The sequence below is a fragment of the Microcebus murinus genome, chromosome 4, assembly GCF_040939455.1.
Source record: "Microcebus murinus isolate Inina chromosome 4, M.murinus_Inina_mat1.0, whole genome shotgun sequence".
NCBI lineage: Eukaryota > Metazoa > Chordata > Mammalia > Primates > Cheirogaleidae > Microcebus > Microcebus murinus.
This window is the reverse complement of record NC_134107.1, coordinates 9,921,092-9,943,687: the sequence shown is the minus strand read 5'-3', so window position 1 is coordinate 9,943,687 and position 22,596 is coordinate 9,921,092. Positions and strand designations below refer to the sequence as shown.

Sequence of the window (22,596 nt, the reverse complement as noted above, 5' to 3'; positions counted from 1 at the left end):
GTCCATGAAATCCTGAATACTAGTATGTTGGGTTGGAGACCAGGGGTCAGGATTTGGGGGTTGCGGAAGATGCTGCTTAGAACACACACATGGAGGAATACATAGCACACGTGTGCATATACACAAACCAGCACATGCAAACACATAAGCACATATGCACACAAGTGAAGGCAAACACACATACATGCACACTTGTGTGATGAACACAAACCATGCAAACCCACAAAGACATGCACATGCACACCAAATACACATGTGCATGTGCACAGAAGCATACACAAACACAAACACATATGTACATGTGCACAAACACCTACATGCATATTCACACAAGCAAATGCATGCACACGTGTGATGTACACAGTACATGTAAAACACAAATACATATGCACACATGCATAACACAAGCATGTGCACACAATGCATCCATGCATGATGCACACAAAGCACATGCAAATAAATAAGCACGTGTGTGAACGTATAACACAGACATGCATATGCATGCTTATACTGGCACACTCACAGAGAGATGAAATCCCAGACATATCTAGAACAATTCTCATCTGGCACCAACGGCAACAGATGCCTGTAGGTCATTTCTGAATCTGCAGTGTCAACCATGGGACTCTGGGGACAGCCTCTGAGTTTCCTAAGGCAAAGGTCACGCAGGCAGTATGCAACTGAGAAAAGTGTCGTGTATTCAAATTTATTTAAATGAATGTTCAGCCACAGTCCTCTGTGGATTTGTGTACATTCACTTTTAAAAAAATGGTTTCCATAAAAGGATTTTTGGTAATCATCTAATACAATATTTATATACAAAAACCCCATATCAAACTACTTACTGTACAAGACAAAACAGAAGCATCGGATTGCATGATTTTAGCCAGTAACGAAAGCCTGTGACACCCATGGACTTGGATCACAGGCAGCGCATTACGGGAAGGTCAGCATCACACCAAGGATACGTTCAAAACAAATATATTCATGGTTTTTCTTCCCACCTTTGATGAAACATTTTTTTTATGTTTCTCTTGGTGCTTGAGAAATTACAGATAATTGGTTAGTGTATTTGCTGCAAATTTAGATTGCTCATAGCACGTATGAGACTTGTTTTTACAAGCTTTTTAAATGATAATTGTCCAACAGTGACATTCCTGTGAGTAAAAATATAGAGAAGTGTTATCAAAATAGAAGCCTTTATTAATAAAAATCTTTGGTAGTAACAGTATTTTAAATTCCTCTCAATGATATTTGGTTATCTAATAAAATAAGCTCCTTCCACCTTTGAGCTACAGAAAAAAAAAATCCTCCAATCTACTAAATAATTGGTTTAAAAAATACCAATAAATATTCTAAAGCTTCGAAGGAACCCCCCACCCCCGGAAGCCTTAAGACATCTTGAACACTTAAGCCATCCCTGAAAACGATTCCCAGGCCACCTCTCCCTGCCCATTTCCCGTCCACCTGGTTTTGTCCCACAGGAAGATGAACAGCTCTGAGGTCAGCTCGGTGTGGCGGGGCAGGGGTGCGGCTGGCGGGGGCCTGCAGGGGCTGCATGCCAAGGGTGCTGTCACCTGCCTAACAGGACACCCACGCCTGTCTAGTGCTCTGAGAGTAAACTGGACACTCGCACACCCCGTGTGGACAGGGACGGGGTACTTCTCTCTCTGACCTGGGTGTCTCAGCTCTGAAATTTCCGAAATTTCGAAGCTGATTAGCAGTCCTCCATAGGGGCAGGTGACGGCTTTGGGAACTAAGGTCAACATCGTCATTCCTTCTCAGTTTCTCGGTCCTCCCTGAAACATCGCCTCGCTTTTGCCCCATCCATGCCCTGGAATGCCATTTTGCATCTACCTTAAGGCAACAGAAGGGCTAAAAAGGAGGATTTCCAGGGGCCTCTGCTCACCTTCCACCACAAAGAAACTCAAGGTTTCCAAGAACTGTTTCTGCAAAGCACCTGCCTTTGCTACGTGTGATTATTGCCCAATCACCAGCCATCATTTTGATTCACCTTGAATACTACAGATAAAAAAAAAAAATTCCCTGCATAATGGTTTTGTGCAAAAACAAAGGGGAAAAAACAAAACAGAAAGGAGAAAGAAAAATGTCCTATCAGAAAGGGGTCCTCCATGTTTGCAGAAAACATAGGGGCCACCGGGCCCTGGTGGGGGCCAGAAGCTGCCTGCCCGGGGAAAAGGGTGCCCACTAGGTCGGATGGCGGCTACAGGACGCCGCCGTGGTACGTGTGGTCGGGCGCCGGGCCATCGCCGAGGCTGTCTGGGCAGGCTCTGGGGGTGTGGTTGTTGCACGGCTCGTCCTTCTTGCGCTCCTTGTCCATCCAGGTGTCCAGCAGCTGCAGCTTGCCCTGCTCCTCCCGCATGAACAGCTCCACCATGAGCACCTTCTCCTTGTGGATCTGCTGGCTGATGTCCTTGGGGATGTCCGGGATGACCCAGTCCACAAAGTCGCTCATGAACATGACCAGGTTCTGCAGCGAGAAGAGTCAGCACGTGGGGGGGGGGGAGGAGGACGCCCGGATGGATGCCCCTGACAGCCCCGCCAGGCCCCTCCCCGCCCTGACACGCCCCAGCCCCGTGACCTCGGCCGTGCCCTGTGGCCACCCTGGGCCGCAGTCTCCCAGAAGGTACGATCCATCGAGGCACAGGACCATGCCACCAGGCCCTTGGGAAGTGCTTGCTGACTTTCTTGAACAAATCTGAACTCAGTCATTGGGAAAATTCTCTGAATAATCCTGGATTCCTTTGGCCAGGAGGCTTAAGTTATCCAATGAGTGACGTGTCACCAATTATAACAACAAGCATGGGGGCTTTAAGGAAAAGAAGTAAAATTATAGAAATAGCACACACGTGGGTCAAACTTCAACTGGCCCCTGAGGACTCGGCAGGCCCTTGTGCCGTTTGCAAAGCCCCCCAAAGTCACCCTGAACACCTGCCGACCCGGTGGGGAAATTTCTGGTGGATGGGATGCGAGATAAGTCGATTTTCATGGAAAAACCAAAACCTTGTTTGCTAAACTTCTGTCCGGAGAGCACTGGCGAGACCCCAGCTGGGTTAGTGGCTCCTGCCGTGGACAAGGCTGGCGTCCACCCAGTCTGACCTCCTCTCCCGGCCCAGCTGTGCTCACGGCCGCAGAACTTCTGCCCCTCCCGTCTCCCTCCTCCCAGCCTGGAAGCCCCTGGCCAATGACTGGCCCGTCTCGGCCGACAAAAGGGGCTGTTGGGCCTCCAGGGGGTCCCGGGTCTGGGGTGCCATTCATGCTCCGGAGCTCCCTCGGGACAGGCAGGGCTGAGGCTGTCTCCGGCCAAGACCCCTCCTTGCTGAGCTCTCAGGCTCTGCTTCTGGGGAACCCGGGCCCAGACACCTTCTGCACCCATCGCTGGGAAAAGCTGACAGTTGAGGCGAGAGGCAACTGAGAAGTGGAAGGACCTGCCCCAGGCCACACGACGTAAGGGACAGAGTTGGGACTTGAACCCAGTCCCAAGGATGCCAGATTCCAAGCTCTTGGCCCACAGCCTTCCTTGTGTGGACTTACTCGATGCCAGAGGGACACGTGTGGACAGGACCTTGGCAGTGCCCATGCGGCTCGGGGTGCTCTCTCTCCCCGGGACCTCAGCCGCCAATGCGCCAGCCGGCTCCCCAGTCTGGGGTCCTGGGCCCTGGAGTCCCTCTGGCCTCGAGAGCTGGCCCAGTCCCCACCCCCGAGACTGGGCAGGGGAGGGTCGGATCTCCAGAGTCATCTGATAGCCCACCACCCTCCCGTCTGGTTCTGCCTCTGCCCAGAGAGAGTGAGACACCAAGGCAGGGACGGAGGCAGGTCCCCCTTCCTGCACGTCCCTTTAGCACAGACACTTCTACCGATCAAGCCCACCCTCCCCACAGAGCCCAGACCCTCCGCCAGCGCTTGCCCGGGCCCTCCCTTTGCCTTCCCTTGCCCGAGACCTTCTCCCGGGTCCTCACTGCACAGGGCCTGGGGTTGGCCCAGCGTGGCGTCTCCAGGCCTGACCATGGGCACAGAGTGCTTCCCACGTGTCCCGATCCTAGAACCTTCTGGAAACTAGAGGGACCCAGCGCACCTGGAAGACGATGACAAACGCCAGCCGGGCTGCCAGCACGGCCCAGAAGTCCTTGGAGATGTCATACTTGTGCTCCGACCACGGGGGCTCTCGGTAATCTTTGTACCTGCAAAGGGAGGCCTGGGAGTCAAAGGCGGGTTTCGGCGGAGCCCAGGGCGCCGGCCAGCGCCGGGCACAGGCGGCTGGAGAGAGCAGCAGGCAGAGCCTCGGCCTGGCTCTGCGGCTCCCCCAGGAGGGCTGCCTCCCGGGGCCAGCAGCCCCCGCCCAGCCGTAGTGGGGGACGCTGGTTGGGACCCACCCCAGGCTGAGCAGGGCCAGAGCCGCTTCACGTAAGAGACAGAAAGTGTCCCTGCAGGCAGGCCAGCCGTGGGCCCACAGAACCGAGTGCTGGGACCCTCTGGTCTAGGGGGCCCCAAACTTTTTTTTTTTGAGACAGAGTCTCGTTTTGTTGCCCAGGCTGGAGTGAGTGCCGTGGCGTCAGCCTAGCTCACAGCAACCTCACACTCCTGGGCTCAAGCAATCCTCCTGCCTCCCTAGTAGCTGGGACTACAGGCATGCGCCACCATGCCTGGCTAATTTTTTCTATATATATTAGTTGACCAATTAATTTCTTTCTATTTATAGTAGAGACGGGGTCTCGCTCTTGCTCAAGCTGGTTTCGAACTCCTGACCTCAAGCAATTCGGCTGCCTCGGCCTCCCAGAGTGCCAGGATTACAGGCATGAGCCACCGCGCCCGGCCTGGCCCCAAACTTTTAAAAGCAGTGGATCCCTTTTCCCAAAAAGAAATATTACCTGAAATTCTAACAGGTACCAAAGACAGTAGGGCCTGGGTGAAGTGGGGTGGGGTGGGGTTCCCTAAGCCTGAACCCTCCTGATTTCAACCCAACCCCCCCATCCTCCACAAATCCCCAGGATGTGTTCCATGGAACACGGTTTGAAAACCACCTCTCCACTCTGTCCCTTTTGGGACGACATTATTGAAGAAAAAAACCAAAACATCTCATTAAAGTAGGAAAAAGCCTAAACATTTGATCCAAGTAACCTAAGCGATCTACCAAAGACTCACCCAAGTACGAGGCTAACCACACAGCGGTGCAGGCCAGAGCCTGTCTGGCACCGCCCGGCTGCCCACCCCGCCCTGGCCCGGCTGCCCGTCCTCTCTTCCAGCTGCCACTCCTTGGTGTCACCTCCCTACCTCAGCTCCCCGTAGTTGCTGAGTTGTCAATTTCAGATGTGGCCTATTGGTGTGCTCGGGGACACAAGCTCATCACACGCTCTCTGGGAGGGGACTGGCCTGTCCACAGGGCGATCCGTGAGCCCGCCAGGCCAGCGGGAGGGACAGGCGCCCGCCTGTGCCTCAGTTCTCCCCGCTCCCTCCTCTTATCACAGAGACGCAGAGATGCCCGGGGTCTGTGGGGGCAGGGAGAGTCTCTACCGAGGTCCCCCCGCCCCCACTGCTCCCCGAATCTGGGCGATGACACACATCCACTGGGGCTTGGCTTCAATGGAGATGACAGCCCACGCTGGGTCAGAGACGCTCCCTAAAGCCGGTAGGAAAAGCCCATGCCAGGGGCAGGTGTCCAGGGCTCAGCTGCAGGTGCACCCCTTGTTCTTCGCTGGAAACTGAGGCCCAGTGCCTCGGCTTTGTAGGCACAGACCTGGCCTGGACCACAACCCTGGTACTCAGCGCACGTGAACACCACCTTGCTGTGTGTCCCCCAGGGCAATGACTTTGCCCCTCTAGGCTCGAAGTCAAGGTAGGCTGCTCTGGGCAACCCCTCACTTCCTCCTGTTGCCAGCATTTACTGAGCAGCTACCATGTGGCAGACCCCATTCCAGGGGTGAAGATTCAGGAGGGAACATGACAGATAGGGCCCCTCACCCGTGGAGCTTTATTTCTGGAGGGAGCCGGAGACTGAGGGCCTGTTCAGTGCCAAGCTGCCAACCCCTGAGATAGGATCGGGCTGGGAATACACGCTCCGTGCCAGCTGCCAAGCCGTCAGCAGTTGCATAACCCGCTTTCTGATGGGAACCGGCAGCCCCTGTCCCCACAGTGTCAGAAGCTGCACGCACCTGTTCTTCCCTTTCCCTTATTCCATACTCAAGGCCAGCTGCACTGGGATGCTGGGAAATGGGTTTAGGTCACCTGGCAAACTCATATGCATCCCTGAAAGCCCATTGCAACTGTGCCCAGATGCCCCCGCCCACCACCTATACTGACCTCTATCAGAGATGACCTTCCTTTTCTTTCCTCGACTAGCTCTGGCACCCGGCTGCCCCAGGGAGGATGTTACGCCCTGGCTAGGGGAGGATGTGACGATTAAACGTGGCAATGCTCGCCTCAGCACAGGAATGAAGGGGAGCCAGCAGTGATCGCAGCTCTAGCTCTGCGGCTGCCGCCTCGGCCACACCTGCTGCCCGGGCTGGGCTGGGCTGGGAGCCGTTCCTCTGGGAGGTGGCTTGACAGGGGTGCAGCTGGCAGAGGTGGGGACTCAAGTACGCGCAGCACAAATCACGGCCAAGGGTTGGCGGCAGAGGCCAGGCTGAAACCCGGAGCGTGGGGAGGGGAGCGGAGCGGCGAGACCCGCGGTCTTCTGCCTCCATGGAGCTCAAAGCAACAAGACGCCTGACAGCAGGGGCTCTGCCCTGTGCCCTTGGCCTGCTCTCCGTGTGGGCGGGACCCCAACGTGTGTGACGTGAGAGCTGCTTCCCCAACCAGCGCCTGGGCCTGACAAGTGTGTCCTCCCTGACAACCGAGGCTGACCCGCACCCTACAAACAGCAGCATTGAAAGTGCTGGGGGAATGTTTAGTCAAATGAACCATATATTTATCTGTCTTCTTCCTTTTTTTTTTAAGACAAGGTCTTGCTTTGTTACCGGGCTGGGGTGCAGTGGTGTCGTTATAGCTCACTGCAGCCTCCAACTCTTGAGCTCAAGTGATCCTCCTGCCTCGGCCTCCCAAAGTGCTAATATTAAAGGCATGAGCCACTGTGCCTGGCTGCCTTCTTTTTTTCTTAAATATTCTTCTAAAATTCATTTTGAGTTAAACATGTAAAGCTTCAGTGTGTTCTTTGTGTGGAGAGTTTAAACGATCTGAGGAAGGTGTCGTGCCGTCTGACAGGGGAACGGCCTGGCCTGGAAGCTCGGGAGGTCGGGGTTTTGCAGCCCAGAGCCTGGAAGGGGGCTCTGCAGTCCCCCCACCGCCCCGGGGTGACCATGTGGCTGGCTGGAGGCCACCACGTGGGCCGTTCCTAGGGAAGAGATGTCCACACACGTGCACGCTGCAGCGTGTGGTGGGTAGGGTTTTTAGAGGTGGACACTGTGTCGTGCTGATGCCGTGTGTTGCCATGTGCCCTTGTGGGCGGCGAACCTGGCCCCAGCGTGTCCTTCTCTGTCACCGCTGTATGGGGTCCCAGGGTGGCGCTGTCCCTGCCCCGACGCAGCACACGTAGGACACTGTGTTCTTCTTCCTCATGGCGCTCCCTGCTGCTGTGAGCACCCCGCACCCTGGCTGTCTTCCCCACCGCCCCTGGCTTGGTCAAGGCTGCGGGAACATGCAGGTAAGCTCGGCAGGACTGTGTGTAAAGCAAGAGCAAATAGTCTGGGAGTGAACAGCCTCCCTGGGAAGAAAGGGCTGAGGTTTATTGCATGGGCCCTGGGACGTGTATTTTGGTCGCCGAGGTCTTTGTGTTCTGAACTGCAGCTGGGTTCCAGGTCACCCCGGCCGTTACCAAGTGCCAAGCACTATGTGACCCACGGAGCCCCGACTTTGCTTCTCTGCTCTCAGCCCCCTGCAAACCTGGTGGTCCTGCACATGGTGGTCTTTCTCCTGCTGGCCCCAGGGTGCAAGGCCCTGCCTGCCCCTTCGTGTCACCCTCGACACTTGACACTCTAAAGGAAGGAATGGCTGCAGGTGCCCGCGTGCAAACGTGAATGCTCCAGCTCAGCTCTTGCCCGCATTGCCCGCTCCTGCACCGAGGGCCCCGGACAGCAGGGGCTACGCCACCACGCCCAAGTCCCCAGCCCCCGACCCCGGCTGGCACACGGAAGATGCACAGCAGATGGCCAGGCCAGGCTCTGCCTCTCGCCCCTGTCCTGGCCTCAGTCTTTGCTGGGGAGCTCCCTGCAGGCCTGAGCAGCTGGCCGGGCACGGCTGCTGCAGGGGAGGCTGACGCGGCCCCACAGCTCCTGTCTGCCCGGCATCCCTCACCCCTTCTTTGGGTCATAGCACCCTAATTTTCCTTAGGATCTCCCCATTCTCTGACCATGACCTCACACTCCGGCACACAACCCAGGCCGAGCCAGTGAGAGTCCTCCAGCCCTTAGCAGCAGCCATTGGTCAGGCATGGGCATCTGACCCGGGACAGGCCAGGGAGACTCAGTCCCGGGATTTTTGCTGACTACTGGGAGAGAGAAGGTCTTTCTCCAGGGGCTGCAGAGCAGAGAGAATGTGAGGCAGGGGTTTCTGGGGATCCTTTCTTTCTGCCAGAAAAAGATTCAAACACAGGAGGAAGCGAAGTGGAGAAGCAGTGCCAGAGAGGAGCCTGATGGCAAACTGCAGCTCCTGGATCCAGCCGTGCCTGAAGCTACTCTGGACTTCTTAGTTCCAGGAACTAGTAAATCTGGGGCAGATGCCTTCCCTCAGGCATCTTTAAAACATCCTTTTTTAAAGCAAGTTTGAGTTGTTCCGTCACTTGCCCCTGACTTGAGCCCAGCCCAAACCCAGGCTTTCCCCGGAAACCCAACACACGTGGGTCTTCAACACACGTGGGTGCCGAGAGCAGTACCTGCAGATCTGCACCTCGTAGCCCAGGTCCAGGGGGTCATTGGGGGCCGTGCCGTTCTGGAAGTCGCTGACGTTGAAGGAGGACAGCGTGTGGTTGACAAAGCCGTGCATGGTCCCGTTCTGGCTGTACATGTAGAGGTACACCAGGCGCGGGATGAAGTCGGACGTGAAGGAGATCACGAAGGCCTGGCGGGGACAGTGGGGTGAGACTGGGCACCCGGGCTGGGCGGGGGAGAGGCCACCACCACGGGGAGTGACCCGGGCACAGCCCCACTGGGCCCTGGCCACGCAGCACTGCCCCGGAGGTGAGCGTGGCCACGTGGCCCGGGCAGGCTGAGTGAATGCGTGAAGGTTCGGGTGCCCTGGTCAGCCCCTCAGGCAGGCCGAGGAGAGGGCCTGGGGCCGGGAACAGCACGCTCCTGAGCGGAAGGCTGGGGCTGGATGCTGGCTGCCTGTTGCTAGCTGTGTGGCCTTGGGCAAACCGCCTAACCTCTCTGTGCCGCTGTTTTCTTCTTGTCCAGCAGGGCTAACAACATTCACCCCACGTAGGGACTGTGCCTTCTGGGCTTGCTGGAGAAGAGAATGAGGCAGGGCGAGGTATTCTATAAACTGTAAGGCCCTCGCCCAGCTCATTCCATTACATAGCTGTCTCTGGGGACAGCACAGCTAGTGACAGTAGAAGAGCAGGGACCCGACGGCTGGCCGGCACATGGCTGTGTGGCCTTGGGCAAGTTGACTGACCTCTCTGTGCCTTGAGTGTCTCACTTGTAAGATGTGGCCATAACAGTCCACGCCTGCAAGGGCCGTGTGTGGACTAGTGGGTTGGCACGTGGGAAGAGCCGAGAAGGGTCTAGGCCAGGGGTCCTCAAACTTTTTAAACAGGGGGCCAGTTCACTGTCCCTCAGACCGCTGCAGGGCCTGACAACAGTTAAAAAAAAAAACTATGAACAAATTCCTATGCACACTGCACATATCTTATTTTGAAGTAAAAAAACAAACGGGCAAAAACACCTGCGTGTGACCCGCGGGCCGTAGTTTGGGGACGCCTGCCTAGGAAGTTCTAGATGGCCCACGAATGTCGGCTGCTGTTATTGTCCGTGCCGCTGCTGTTGGACTCAGGAGATGTCGTGTGTTCCCCAGCCGCTCCCAGCACCCCCTTGCTCCAGGCTGGTCCTGCCCCGGTGTTCCCAGCGCCCCATCAGAAGGTGCCCCCTGCCTCCAGGCCCAGTGGGGCTGGGGAGCGGTCACCATCCCAGTGCGCATGCTCTGCCTCAGTCTCCCTGCCACCTGGTGGGGTGGGTGCCCGGCAGAAGGGGGCGGGGCCAGGAATGGGCGGGGGCCTGAGGGCTGTGAGGGCCCCTTCCTCTGGGCGGGGATGGGAGGCTGGAAGGTGAGGCCCTTGGCAGAGCTGTGGGGTGGGGGCTGCGGTCTTCTCCTCCCCTGGCCGCTGTATTTCGGCATTTCCCAAACTTGCTTTAAAGAGCAAACGTGCACTTTATCTAAAGATGAAAAATCACCTTACCAAACAGAGAGCAGAACGATTGCCAATGAGGAATCTCTGTCTCTCTCTTTCTCTCCTTGTCTCTCAGTCTCTGTGTCTCTCCAACTCCCTCCCTATCTCTGTCTCTTGATTATTCTCAGGACTCTGGGGAGGGGAAGACTCAAAACAAAAGAAGTGGCCATCCCTACCCAGGGCTCACCCTCCCCACCCCACGTGATCCAGGGACAGTTATAAAGAGAAGACAGTCCCCGCAGCCTGGGCTGCACTGTGGCTGGAGGGGGGAGACCCAGGCCCAGCTCCGGCTCAGGCAGGACTTCTGTTCGGCTGAGGTCCCTGGTGTCACTTACGTTGATAATGACGGCGAGCTTCCCAACGCCTCTGAGAATGTTGTACCAGATGCCTGGGGGAAGAAGAAGACACAGTTTTAAAGACCCCTCTTGGACTAGACCCTCAGCCGTCCCAGCTACCCTGCGTTAGCTTGAGCAGGTGCCAGCCTGGCAGGGGCAGCTTTGCTCTTTTCCGTGGCAGGCAGAGACTCGTGGCAACCAGGTGCCCTCTGTGGAGGTCCCCGGGGGAGCCAGGACAACGCCAGGGCCCCGGTGCACACCTGGCTCATCAGCTGTTTGTGAGCAAATCAGAGCTTCTATAAGAGGCACTGAAAACAGCTGCTCCCTAAGTGACTCTGAGCAATCCTCCTGTGAACCTGTTCATGCTACTACTGGGCTTAGGGGAGACAGACTGGACTCTAGCGCCTGCCCGTGCGCAGGGCCAGGCCAGACGTGGCGCCGCAGTCGAGGAGCAAGGCCAGGGCCCCTGTCTGGGGGGCCGGGGGCTCACCTGGAGGTTCTGATGCGACAGCGCTCTGCAAACCGTTTCCCCTCTGGACACCCCTCGATTCCCGCACCCCATGGCACAACCTTGCGCCAAGTCACAGATAAACAACAGGATCATGACATGGTTGTCTGCCTGCCACCAGACAGGATCATGACACAGTCATCTGCCTGCCACCGGACAGGGGCACGACATGGTCAGTCATCTGCCTGCCACCGGACAGGGGCACGACACGGCCCAGCAGGAAGCTGCTGCTCCTTAGGGCCTCAAGGCTGCAATTCCTGGGCAGGGGTCAGACAACAATCACACCTTGCTGCCACCTGTCACTAGCCCCTGGGCCGAGGGCAGCTGTGGTCTCTTCCGAGAGGAGGAGTTTGTCACAGCTCTGTTTGCTCTTTCCTGAGAGCAGGGTTCTGCTTCCCGCTGGAACGGGGGCGGGGCAGCCACGTGGCTGCTCTCGGGCTCCAGGGCCACCGAGCGCTCTAGCAGACTCCAGGCTCCGGCGGCTGCGGCCCGCCCGCACACCCCTGTATCTCCTGGGTCTGGCGCAGCGCCTGGGGGCCGGGGCTGCGGGGGAACCGTTTGCTGAGCGGCTGCGTGAGCGCAGACAGCCCTGCCCAGCCAGACGCTTCGCGCCAGAGCCGAGATGGCAAACAGGCAGCCTCGGGCCGTCCCGGCTGCACGGCGGACTTGCCGGCGTTGCCTGCCACTTAAAACGTGTTGACTGGCGTTTAAAAACCGGGATGACGTGTTTGGAAAATCTTGACTCACGGGGCTTCAAAAAGATCCTCGGCTCTGGTCTGTGGCTAGTGTGTCTCCATGGCAACAGCGGGCTGCGGCTGGCGGTGGCGCCCCCTGCAGGCCGGGCTGCTCCCTGCACTCGGGGACCCACAGCGGCCTCTGTCACCCAGCGGCCCCCCCACAGCTGCCCCGGACCTTTGTCGTGGAGCAGAGAACAGCTAGTCCAACCCAGATCCCCACTGAGGCGGGGACAAAACACTCAGAGGGCAGACGGGGCTAAGACACGGGAACGGCGCTGCCCTGCGTGAAGCTGGCCCGCCGCTCTCACCGGGCCCTCTGGGCGCTGAGTTGGGGTGCTGGGGTGTGCGCGAGCCCTGGGCGGGCGTGAAGTCTCTGGGCGTGGGGGTCCCGGGGAGGGGCATCTGGACTCAGCCCCACGGAAGGGCAGGACCGGGCAGGCGAGATGGGCGGGTGGGGAAGGGCTTCACCCGCCTTCTGGAGTCCTCCTGCCACACCTCTGTGCCCAGTCCCCGCAGGTCCATGGGGCGGGGGTGGGGACGGGGACGGGGTGGGGGCGGGGGTGGGTGGGCTTAAGAAGATGCAGAGCCAGGCCCGGCCCTGGCTGACGAAATGAACTCTCCTGGGGTGGGGCCCGGAGCCCCCAGTTATTCCCACTCACTCCAGGCCCTAGGATGTCTAAGTGAAAGGGGAATGTTCCTTCAGAAAACTCTCTGGGCTTCTTTTATGAAAATCCCTTAAAGGGAAACTGCCTCCTTTTTTTTGTTTTTTTTTTTTTTTACTTGGCTGCTTCTTCAAGGCATTTTTTGTCATTTGCTTTGCGGGGACTCTCAGCCCCGTTTCCAAGAACACAGCAGGGAGGTACCTGGCAAAAGCCAGGGGTTGGGTGAGGCCGCTGCTCCCGCCCAGGGGCCGAGAGAGCAGAAAGCAGGCTCTGAGCAGCGAGGGGAGAGCAGGAAGTGGAGTCCGGGGCTGGGGGTCCGAGCCGTGACCCGCTGCACCCCCCCCCTAGTGGACGGCCACGGCAGGGGGACCGGGGCACCTGCCCTCTGTGGCACAGCCACCTGCAGCCGCCCAGGGCACAGGTCCCAGGGGCCACTGGGCCCACTGTCCCCGCAGGGTGTGCGCCTGGAGGCCCTGCACGGATCACAGGAGGAAGACAAAAGCCTCTTGAACGAAAGGTTACAGCCCGGGAGCCGTAAACAAACGCGGAGGGAAGGCGGATTATGCCTTCACCCAGGCAGGCAGGAACCAGGAAGTGCGGCGCTGATCCGTGAGAACCAGCAGAAACGAGGGGCAGGAACCCAAGGGCGCTCGCTGGCTCGCTTGTGGGAGCCCGCTGTGCCCGGACGCCTGCTCCCTCCGTGGGACTGCGGGACGGGGGCCGCCAGCCGCTCTTTCCCAGGTGGTGGGTCTGCAAGGTCTTGGATGCCACCATCTGGGGAGGACCAGAGCTCGTCCTGAGAAGGTGCCAACGCAAACACACACCTGCCGTGACACGGCTGGGCCCTCCTGAGGAGGGAGTGATGGGGCCACTGTTCTTACTCCCACGGGGCAGGGAGCCCCGGACGGTTCGGGAAGCCCCTGGCAAGCCTTCCCCGGTGCCCCGCAGGGGCTTTGGCGTGCGATGTGAGGCTTCCCCCGCAAACCCTGCAACCGCTTGGAGCCAGGGCCTGCCTGCTCTGGCTCCGGCTCAGCTCTGTTAACCGCCTGAGTCTCAGTCTCCCATCTGGAAAGTGGGACCGAGGGTTTGCCCAAGCTCCCCCTCCCCCAGGCTCCTTGGAGGCCCCGACGACAGGCTGAACATCCAGGAGAAGTCAATGTTAGACACAGCTAATGGTTCTCCGAGTGGCCTGGGCTGCAGTCCCACCTTGCTCCTGGGAGGGGCTTTGCAAACAGTCTGAGGTCCAAATGCAGCCCCCAGCCTGTTTACCGCCTGGCCACCAGCCACCGGCTAATCACGACTTCTTACATTTTAAATGAGAAGTGAGAAATCTATAAATGACTGAGCCTTTTGTTGAGAGTCATTGCCTGGGACTTGAGGGCATCACCTCTTGGCCCACAAAGCCTAGAACATTTACTCTTGGGCCCTTCACACAACACGAGTGCTGACCTCTGACCTAGCGCGCCGGCGGATCAACGCTTTGCGTGGGCATCTGTGAGGCCAGCCCCAGCCCTGTGGCCGCCGGCGCCCCCGGCCGGTCAGGGGTGTGGGGTGAGGGGCAAGGGGCTCACCACGGCTACGGACGGCCAGGAGGTTACTTTGGAGGGTCAGTTAGTTTAGGTGCTCTTGAAACCTTTCACATTTGTAACCAAAATCTTACAAGGCCGCTGAACATGAAGAGTGTCTGTTGAGTCTTCATTGTCCAGGTCACCTAGACAAGAGGTGACATAGGGAGGCAGAAGTGTCCAAACACAGGGCGACGACCTCTTATGCTGGAGCTCTGGCTGGGAGGCCCCTGCCTACAGAGCACCTGTGTTCCAGGCCCTTCCACAGCACCAGCCTGAAGCTGCAGGAAACCAGACAGGATCGCAGATATTTGACAGTGTTTGACCCGTGCCAATGGCCAGAGTTCAAGTCACCTCGGAGTCGGGTAGCCGAGAATTGGCGCATCTGGTCACCAGGGGTGGGTGGTGGCCTTGCCACCCGAGGCCACGGAGGGGACCCAAGAGCTTCTAGCCAGGGCAGAGCGCTAGCAACTTACGGAGGGAACATGGACCACGACGGGGTGATCCGAGGGGTGTTTCCAATAAGAACGACCCAAATAGCCAGGAACGGAGAAGCCCCTGGAAAGGCTGACGAAGCTTCCCACACCTTTGGCAAGATTACGTTTGGCCTACGAGAGCCCAACCCAAAGATATCCTAGCACGCTAGTCTGTCACCTTTATTTCAGCAAAATGACAGCTAATCACCCCTAACATGTAATTCCGTCTTTTTTTGTTGTTCCAAGGATAGCACATAGGTGCTATTCTAATGAAAATTGAGTTAAATAAGAGATAAAGTGAGTATACATTTGTAATTTTGTTTTCACCCTGCAAATTGGATCCTGCTTTAAGACAAGGCGGTGCTGTCCTTGCTGGGGAGGGCTGGCTCCGGGGCTCCGCCCACTGGGCCTCCCCAATCCCTCTCCCCTCCTGGAGGGACAGTCACCCTGTTTCTGCTTACATGCCCCTGGTGACAGGGCGCTTTCTACCCCACAGGAGGTCTGCTCCATCCCTGACACCTGTGAGTGTCACAGAGCTATTCTTTCCCCGGGCCTTCAACACGCACCCCAGCCCCGTGCGCCCCCGCTGCGAGGATGAGGTGCGCCTTAGACTCGGGGCTGAGAAGCCCGAGCCGAGTTCACCCTGGCCTCGACCCCACGGGCAAGTCGTGCCCTGTGTCAGGTGCTCTTCCCTGCTCTGCGGAAGGGGGCTCCTTCCCGCTTCTCCTCTTCTCCCACCACACATGACGAGGGAAGGCACCTTCCCCGACAGTCTGGTGCTGCGCGCAGGGCCACACAAACGTTGGGGCGGGGTGCTGGGAGCCATGAGACAGCACTCGTGTCTCCCGGGCCTCCTAAAGACGCACACTGACATTCGGACACCCAGACTTGCTCTTCCCGCTGTCCTCCGTGGGGCAGGGGTCAGCGAGCCCTGAGGTCTTGTCCATCCGGGACGGGGGACGCTTGGCTGGCCCTGCTCTACCCTGGCGCGCAGCAAGCCCCTCCGCAAACCCCGCACGCGCTCGGAACCCCGTCCCGCTGGCCCCTGGGGTCGGCTCACTCACCGATGTCCTTGGCTCTGACGGCCACCGGCCTCCGGAGCTCAGTGACGAACTTCTTGGCGTCCAGGCGGATCTCGATGATGTTGTTCAGCAGCGCAAACAGCGGCGCCAGCGGGAAGGACGCGACGAACAAGGTGACGAAGCCGAACTGGATGACTGTGGGGACGGCCGGGCACCGTCAGCCCCGGCCGGTGGCCTCGGCCTGTGAGGGGGCCCCCACCTGCCCCCACGCCAAGCTCGGCCTGACAGACTGCCGTCTGCTGCCCTGCTGCCTGCCGCCATGAGCCCACCTGCACGGACACCTGCAGGTGCCTGAGAGGGGCTCCAGGGACGGACCCGCCGCGACCCTGGCCGGGAGGAGGCATAAGAGGAATTCCAGACTGTGCCCCGGATCTCCGTGTTTGGCTCCTGAACCATGGCAGTGTTCACTTAGCATATGTCTAATCCTGAGAAACCATCACTAATAGCAACAGAGACCCCAGAGCGCACGGAGGCCCAGGCTGCGGTCATCCCCGGGCCTGGGCTGGGGAGGGACGTGGGTGTGGCCCTGCTGCTTCCTTCCCTGGAGGTCCCTGGGACCTGGGGCCTGCCCGCGTCTCGGTGTCTTGGAGAGCCCACACCTCCCTTCCACCAGGCTCCCTGCCGGTACCGCTGGCCAGGACGACGTGGTCCCTCCGCCTTAGGCCGTGGCCCACGCTGGGCTCTCCGGCCTGGGATGCTGCGGCCAGCACAGGGCTGGGCTGCGAGAAGGTCAGGAAAAGGGTGCTGAGCGGAACCGAGGAGGGGAAGCTGGTTCAGGACCTGCACAGCAGGACCCGGTCCAAGGGCGCCCGGTGCCAGGTGGTAAACAAGGAAGCCGGGAGAATGTCACCTGTGCCTGGCGGCTGACAGCGGGCATTGTTAGCCTGTGGGGCGGGTGGGGGGGGAGCTCCCGGCGCTGCGTCTCGGTGGGCCTGTCCCTCGCCTGGGCGGTGGGCGTGGTGGGCGTGGTGGGATGTCCCTGGACGCTGGCCCTGTCTGAAGTCTGGCGGCCTCGCAGGGCTGGGCAGCGTGGGCCACACGTGGGGGCCGGGGCTACGAGGCACCAGGCTGGGGGTCGCTTTCGGGGTGGGTTTCCCCACTTCCAAGTGGTGCTAATGGGGGGAGTGGGGAGCGGAGGGGAAGCTGGCGACGCCACTGGGGCTGGGAGCAAGACAGTCCCAGCTGGGCCTTTTCTTCCAGCCCACATCTGTGTGCTCCGGGCGCCCAGCTTGGGCCTGCCCTCGAGAAGACTGGCACCCCTGGGTGGAGAGAAAGCCGGGCCTCGGTCGGTGGGGGCCGGGTGGGGCCCGGGGCGCTCCCTGCGTGCGTGGCAGGCACGGCCTGCTCGGGGAATGCCCCTTCTCCACCAAGTTAGAGCACAGGGCGTAACTTCCAGCCACCAGGAAAATAAGTCTGGGGAAGGGGCTGGGGTCTCGTGGCCAGTCACAGGCCATGCTATTTTCCTGGTACCTGTTCTCCCGGGGGTCTCCCAAGAAAGGCTGGGCCTTGCGGGCAGGGGAGGCCCAGCTCCCAGAGCCCTCCCCGCGGGCCTCGGGCGCACGCTGAGTCTAAACCGTGGGAAGGAGCAGCCGCCTCTGGGTCAGCTCGGATTTTACTCCAGGAGGAAAGAGAAGAGTTGCTGGCACACGACACTTAGGATTCCTCTCCTTCTGAGTCAGGGCACTAACGCTTCCTGCATAGTCATCTGGGGATCGGAAGTGACTGTTTTGGACCGATCGGGCCAACAGGAGAGCAGCAGAAGCTGCTGCTTGTGGTGCAATTAAACAGCAATGCTTGTGGCCGTGCAGGGCAGGCCTCAGCTGCGCCCGCTCCCAGGCTTTTGTTAAAAGTGCAGACTGGGCCGGGCGTGGTGGCTCACGCCTGTAATCCTAGCACTCTTGGAGGCCGAGGTAGAAGGATCACTCAAGGTCAGGAGTTCGAAACCAGCCTGAGCAAGAGCGAGACCCCCGTCTCTACTAAAAATAGAAATTAATTGGCCAACTAAAAATATATAGAAAAAATTAGCCGGGCATGGTGGCGCATGGTAGTCTCCACTTCTTGGGAGGCTGAGGCAGGAGGATTGCTCGAGCCCAGGGGTTTGAGGTTGCTGTGAGCTAGGCTGATGCCATGGCACTCTAGCCCGGGCAACAGAGTGAGACTCTGGCTCAAAAGAAAAAAAGTGCAGAGTGCAGGCCCCACCCAGCACGGACTAGGGATGGGCCTGGGAACCAGCATTTCAGAAGCTGCCCATGGTGGCCGGGGCGCTGCCCTCTGGGTGCCCCTCTGCACGAGTCTCCAGACTGCCTTCGCTCATCCACTCAGTCAGCAAGCGCACACTGAGACCGCTGTCTACCTGGACCTGCTCTAGGGGCAGGGCCGGGACTGAAGAGCAAGAGGGAAAGCGCCTGCCCTCACAGGCTTCCATCCTACCAGGAGGGACAGGCAGAAAGGTGGTGAGGCCCAAGGTGTCAGCTGGTGATCAGAGACACAAGGTGGGGGAGGAGCAGAGAGGCAGGGCTGTTCAGGGGAGGGGCTGGCCCTTTTAAACACAGTGGTCAGGGAAGACCCCTTGTTGGGGGACATTCTGAGTAGAGGCCTGGAGGGAGAGAGTGAGTCATGCAGGTATTTGGGGGAGAGCATGCCAGCGGGGGCACAGCTTGTACAAAGGGCCTGGGGCAGGCCCGAGCATTATGTGTTTGGGGAACAGCAAGGAGACAAGTTAGCCGGGGCAGAGGGAGGCAGGAGGGAGAAGTAGGTGACGGACCAGGTCAGGGAGACTCCAGGGGGCCATGTAGGCCCCACCTGGCCTGTTCCCCTTTGCCCCACCCCTGACAGGTATGTTCCAGCTCTCAGCATCCTCCTGTCCAGCAACAGGATTGGGGCAACAAGGCTCAAGGCACAGGTCTCCGTGGGCACCTACTGTGTGCTGGGGGCCGCAGCCAGCCCACAGGGGAGCCAGCCCCCGCACTCGCGACTCAGGAGCTCTGCCAGGATGAGCCACAGATCCCAACAGGTTTCCCAAAGGGCTCTAGGGTTTGTAGGAGGCACCCGGATTGCCGGGGCCCAGGGCGAGGCAGGGTCTTGCAGCTCAGAGGGGCCAGGCCTCTGGCGGCGGTGGGGAGGGGGGAGAGGGAGAAGGAAGAAGAGCTGCTCGTCCTGTGCTGTGTCCGCTGGGCGGGTGGGGACCGTGCCTGGGGATGTGGATGCTCGAGCCGGGCCTGGGAGGACAGGCCCAGCCCGGAGGAACCACACTCACAGACCTGGGGGTGCAGCGCCGGAGCACCCCTCCGCCCGGGCTTTCAGTGTGGCGGGCACTGCGTGGCCAGGGGCTTCGCTGCCCCCCGCCGGGTGGCCTGTTTCTCTTCTGCAGCCCCCTGCCTGCCCGCAGCGCCAGCCCTGCCCCGGCGCGACTCCTGCGACTCACTCATCTCCATGTACTCGGGCGTGAGGCCGGCGAAGGGCTCCAGGTTGTAGTCCACCTCGTAGCGCTGCTTCCTCTTCACGTGCTCCTCGCACTCGGGGGGGCTCTGCCGCCTCAGCTTCAGGTGGCGGATCAGCTTCTTCATTTTCCTGGGGACACGGCCTCGTCAGGTGTGCGGGAAGGTGGGTTTGGGGCCGTGTCTGCGTCTCTAAGCTGCATCTCCGGTTTTCTGCATTAAACCCTGACGAGCCCGTCTGCAATCCTTTCTCTGCCCGTTGTTTCCTTTGCCCGTGGACCAAGAGGCAGGGCCGGGCGGCGAGCCTCTGTCTGCTACGTAAGGAAGGGCACAGGCCACCCACAGCCACAGGGGGGACGTGGATCAAGGACAGTAGTCCCATGAATGCCTGACTCCAGAGAGCCACCGCCCCTGGGGAGGAGGGAATGGGGACAGGGTTCTGGAGGGCACAAGGTGAGGAAGCCAAGCCCCTGGCCCTCCATCTGCCGGCCCCCGGGGCCCGCACGAGGGTTTGGCGCCTGCGGTCACCCTGCGTCCTGAGCCAGCCTGGGGAGTGGGACATCATCAGCGTCTCCCTGTCCGACGTCCACGATGGGACGCCTCTGCCCGTCTTCCTCTGTCCTCCCCCCCCGTCCTGTTTCTGGTGCCCCCCTCCTGGGCGAGGCCCTGTCACCCAGACCGCCGCGGGAGCCCACCCGAGCACCAGGCCCCGCCCCGCCGCCACTCACGGGATGCCGATCTCGAACAGGTTGTTCTGGATCAGCTGCTTCCCTAGCATGATGATGCTCAGCTGGATGCACAGCTCCATCAGGCAGCCGCCCGGCGCGCACTGCGGGCACAGAGCGCGTCAGCCCCGGCCCGGGGGCGGGAGAGACCCCCGGGGACGGGAGGTGACCCTCTGCTGTGGGCTGACTGTGTGCTCCCAGGACAGATGCTCCAGTCCTAATCCCTGGGGGCTGGGAATGCGCCCTTAACTGGGAAAAGGGTCTGTGCACACGGAACCGAGGCGAGGTCATTCTGCAGTGGGGGGTGGGGGTGGGCTCAGACCAGTGACTGGTGTCCTCGTAGGCAGGGACGACACCAACACAGAAGAAGGAGCAGTGAGAGGACAGAGGCCGAGCGAGGCCCAAAGGAACAGCAGGGGTTCCCAGCCCCCACCAGGAGCTGGAAAAGGCGGGAAGGATCCCCCCCTCTAGAGCCGTTGGAGGGAGCACAGCCCTGGTGACACCTTAATTTTGGACTTCTGGCCTCCAGAACTGTGAGATAATGAATTCCTGGTGTTTTAAGCCACCTAGTCTGTGGTGTTTTGTTGCGGCAGCCCCAGGAAAGGCAGGAAAGGAATAATCCTCGTCTGCAGGCTGTGGGGCTGGAACCAAGGCTCGGGGAGGGGAGCGCGTTGCCAGGGAGTGGGTCTCGGGCTCCCCTCCTTCCCCGGGCCGGTGCTCTGTCCCGCACGCAGGCTGCCTGTCCACAGACCCTGCAGCTGGCAAGCCACACGGGAGGCAGCTGTCACCCCTCCGAGGCCACCTTAGGCCAGGGACTGGGCAGGCAGGTGACGTTTAGACACCTTTGTGGGCAAGAAGCTTGACTTGTCACGGCAGAGGAAACGCAAGGGATGCCCGCTGGCCCCTGGGGCACAGTGAATGCTCTCTGAGTCCCGAGCAAAACTTTATAGACAGTTACTAAAAGAAAATCTGTCTTGGAGAGCCCTCTTTTCATAAAAAGAATTTTTGAAAGAATGAAAATTTTTGAAAGAATGAAAAAATTCCATTTTTTTTTTTGCTCCATTCTATTCTTTGCTCCATTCTATTCTACAAAGGCATTTCCCCATCTTTTCTAACTATGGATAGGCTTCATAAGGTGTCATCTATGTCACGTAAAAAGGGAAGAGCCCTTCATGGGCTTTCTGCAAGCCCCCGTGACTGGGGATGACACCCACGTCTTGGGACGGCCAGGGCCCTGCCCTCGGGTGGCTGGACCTCTGGGCTGCCCCCCAGGTGGCCAGATCGCCCTGCTCTCGACGTCCACTCCAGCCCTCTCCACCTGGTTTCGTGAAGTCTTTATCAGGAAGGCCCAGCCCCTATTTCCTGCCAAGTGCGATTGCTCTGTGGGCCGGAACTGCCGACCGGTCACTCTGAGACCTGGGCTGCTCTGCTCATGGGCCTGGAAGCCCCGGCGTGGTCTGAGGGAGCCGCCGCTCGTGGGACACACACAGAGGGGCACGTCACAGGCCGTGACTCACAGGGGGCGGTGGGGGGGGGGTGCCCCGACCAGAGCCAGGGCCAGAGCCGCTGAGCAGAGGCCAAACGTCGCCAGCCTCGTATGTGACGGCAGAGAGGTGGGCGTGCCGGTAAAAACACGCAGCTGCATTCTGTCCTGCCCTCATGAAAGCAGCTTAACCAGAGTGAGAAATGGTCAAAGTCTCACCGGAATAAAAGAAGAAAAAAGAAAGGAAAACGGTGTGTGATTTATTTCCCCTTTCGTTAAACTCCGAAGAGCTTTTGTCCCTTTAGGGACACCCTATAGGAACACACTAGTAAGATCAAAGCCCCAGCACCGCAGGAGGAGAACAGGAAAGAAGGGGCTCGCTGCTTGCTTAGCAGACATGCACCACGTGCTGCCTTCGGGCCCACTGTGCGGCAGCCTGGGCCGGGAGGGGCTGCAGCCACGTCACTCACCTCCTCCATGCGGAAAGAGCGGAAAATGTACACGTAGTCGCCCGGGCGTCCCACAAACCTGGAACGGTTGGGGGAGGCCGTTAGACAGCAGGCGGGTCCCCGCTGGGCCTGGGGAGGGCCCCCCTGGGGACACTGTGCTCGCTGTGACTCCCGAAGGCTGAGCCTCGAGTGTGTTCACAGGCTGCTCCCGAGGACCTGCGTCACCTGCTGGAGCACGGCGCGGTGGCTTTCCAAACATCCGTTTGGTCCCCGTTCCCAGAGAGGGGTAAGACAACGTGCGGCCGGGGGACAGAGGGACGGGAACCTGAGAGGGGACTAAGGTGAAGTCCACGCCGGCCTGAAACCATGTGCTTCTCGGCCGCCAGGAATTCCGGACGTGCCGCCCACCTTGGGGGGCCACGAGACAGCCAGCACGGGGTCACTCTGGGACCTCGGGTGGGCAGGGGCAGGTGGGGGCCAAGGCCGCCCTGAGTGAGGACAGGCAGCCTCCCAGCTCTTGGGGGCTGGTGCGCAGGGGGGGCCTCTGAGAGCCTGCGCTGTCCTGGGGGCTCTCGGGCTGGGCTGGGCCCCTGGGTGGGGCTCTCGGACCCCGGGCTGGGCGTGCGTGGCTCTTGTAAACCACGTGATGCTGAGGAAGGGGCCTCTGGGAGGGGTTCCCAGATCAGACCTGCCAGCCCCTGGCCCAAGGGTGGCGTGGGGCATCATGGTGGGTGGCCCGAG

General features: G+C 59.7%; 1 protein-coding gene across 1 annotated transcript in view; it reads right to left on the bottom strand.

The window, feature by feature from the left end:
* Window positions 1-687: 687 nt before the first annotated feature.
* Window positions 688-22,596, bottom strand: part of ANO1 (anoctamin 1) — a 161,321-nt gene continuing 139,412 nt past the window's right edge. The window contains exons 21-28 of the mRNA XM_012757662.3: window positions 21,877-21,934; window positions 19,927-20,027; window positions 19,186-19,331; window positions 15,744-15,896; window positions 10,732-10,784; window positions 8,885-9,069; window positions 4,097-4,202; window positions 688-2,491 (exon numbers count right to left, since the gene is read on the bottom strand). Coding sequence (XP_012613116.1) covers window positions 2,225-2,491; window positions 4,097-4,202; window positions 8,885-9,069; window positions 10,732-10,784; window positions 15,744-15,896; window positions 19,186-19,331; window positions 19,927-20,027; window positions 21,877-21,934 — 1,069 coding nt within the window. The 3' untranslated portion in view covers window positions 688-2,224. The remainder of the gene's footprint in view (window positions 2,492-4,096; window positions 4,203-8,884; window positions 9,070-10,731; window positions 10,785-15,743; window positions 15,897-19,185; window positions 19,332-19,926; window positions 20,028-21,876; window positions 21,935-22,596) is intronic.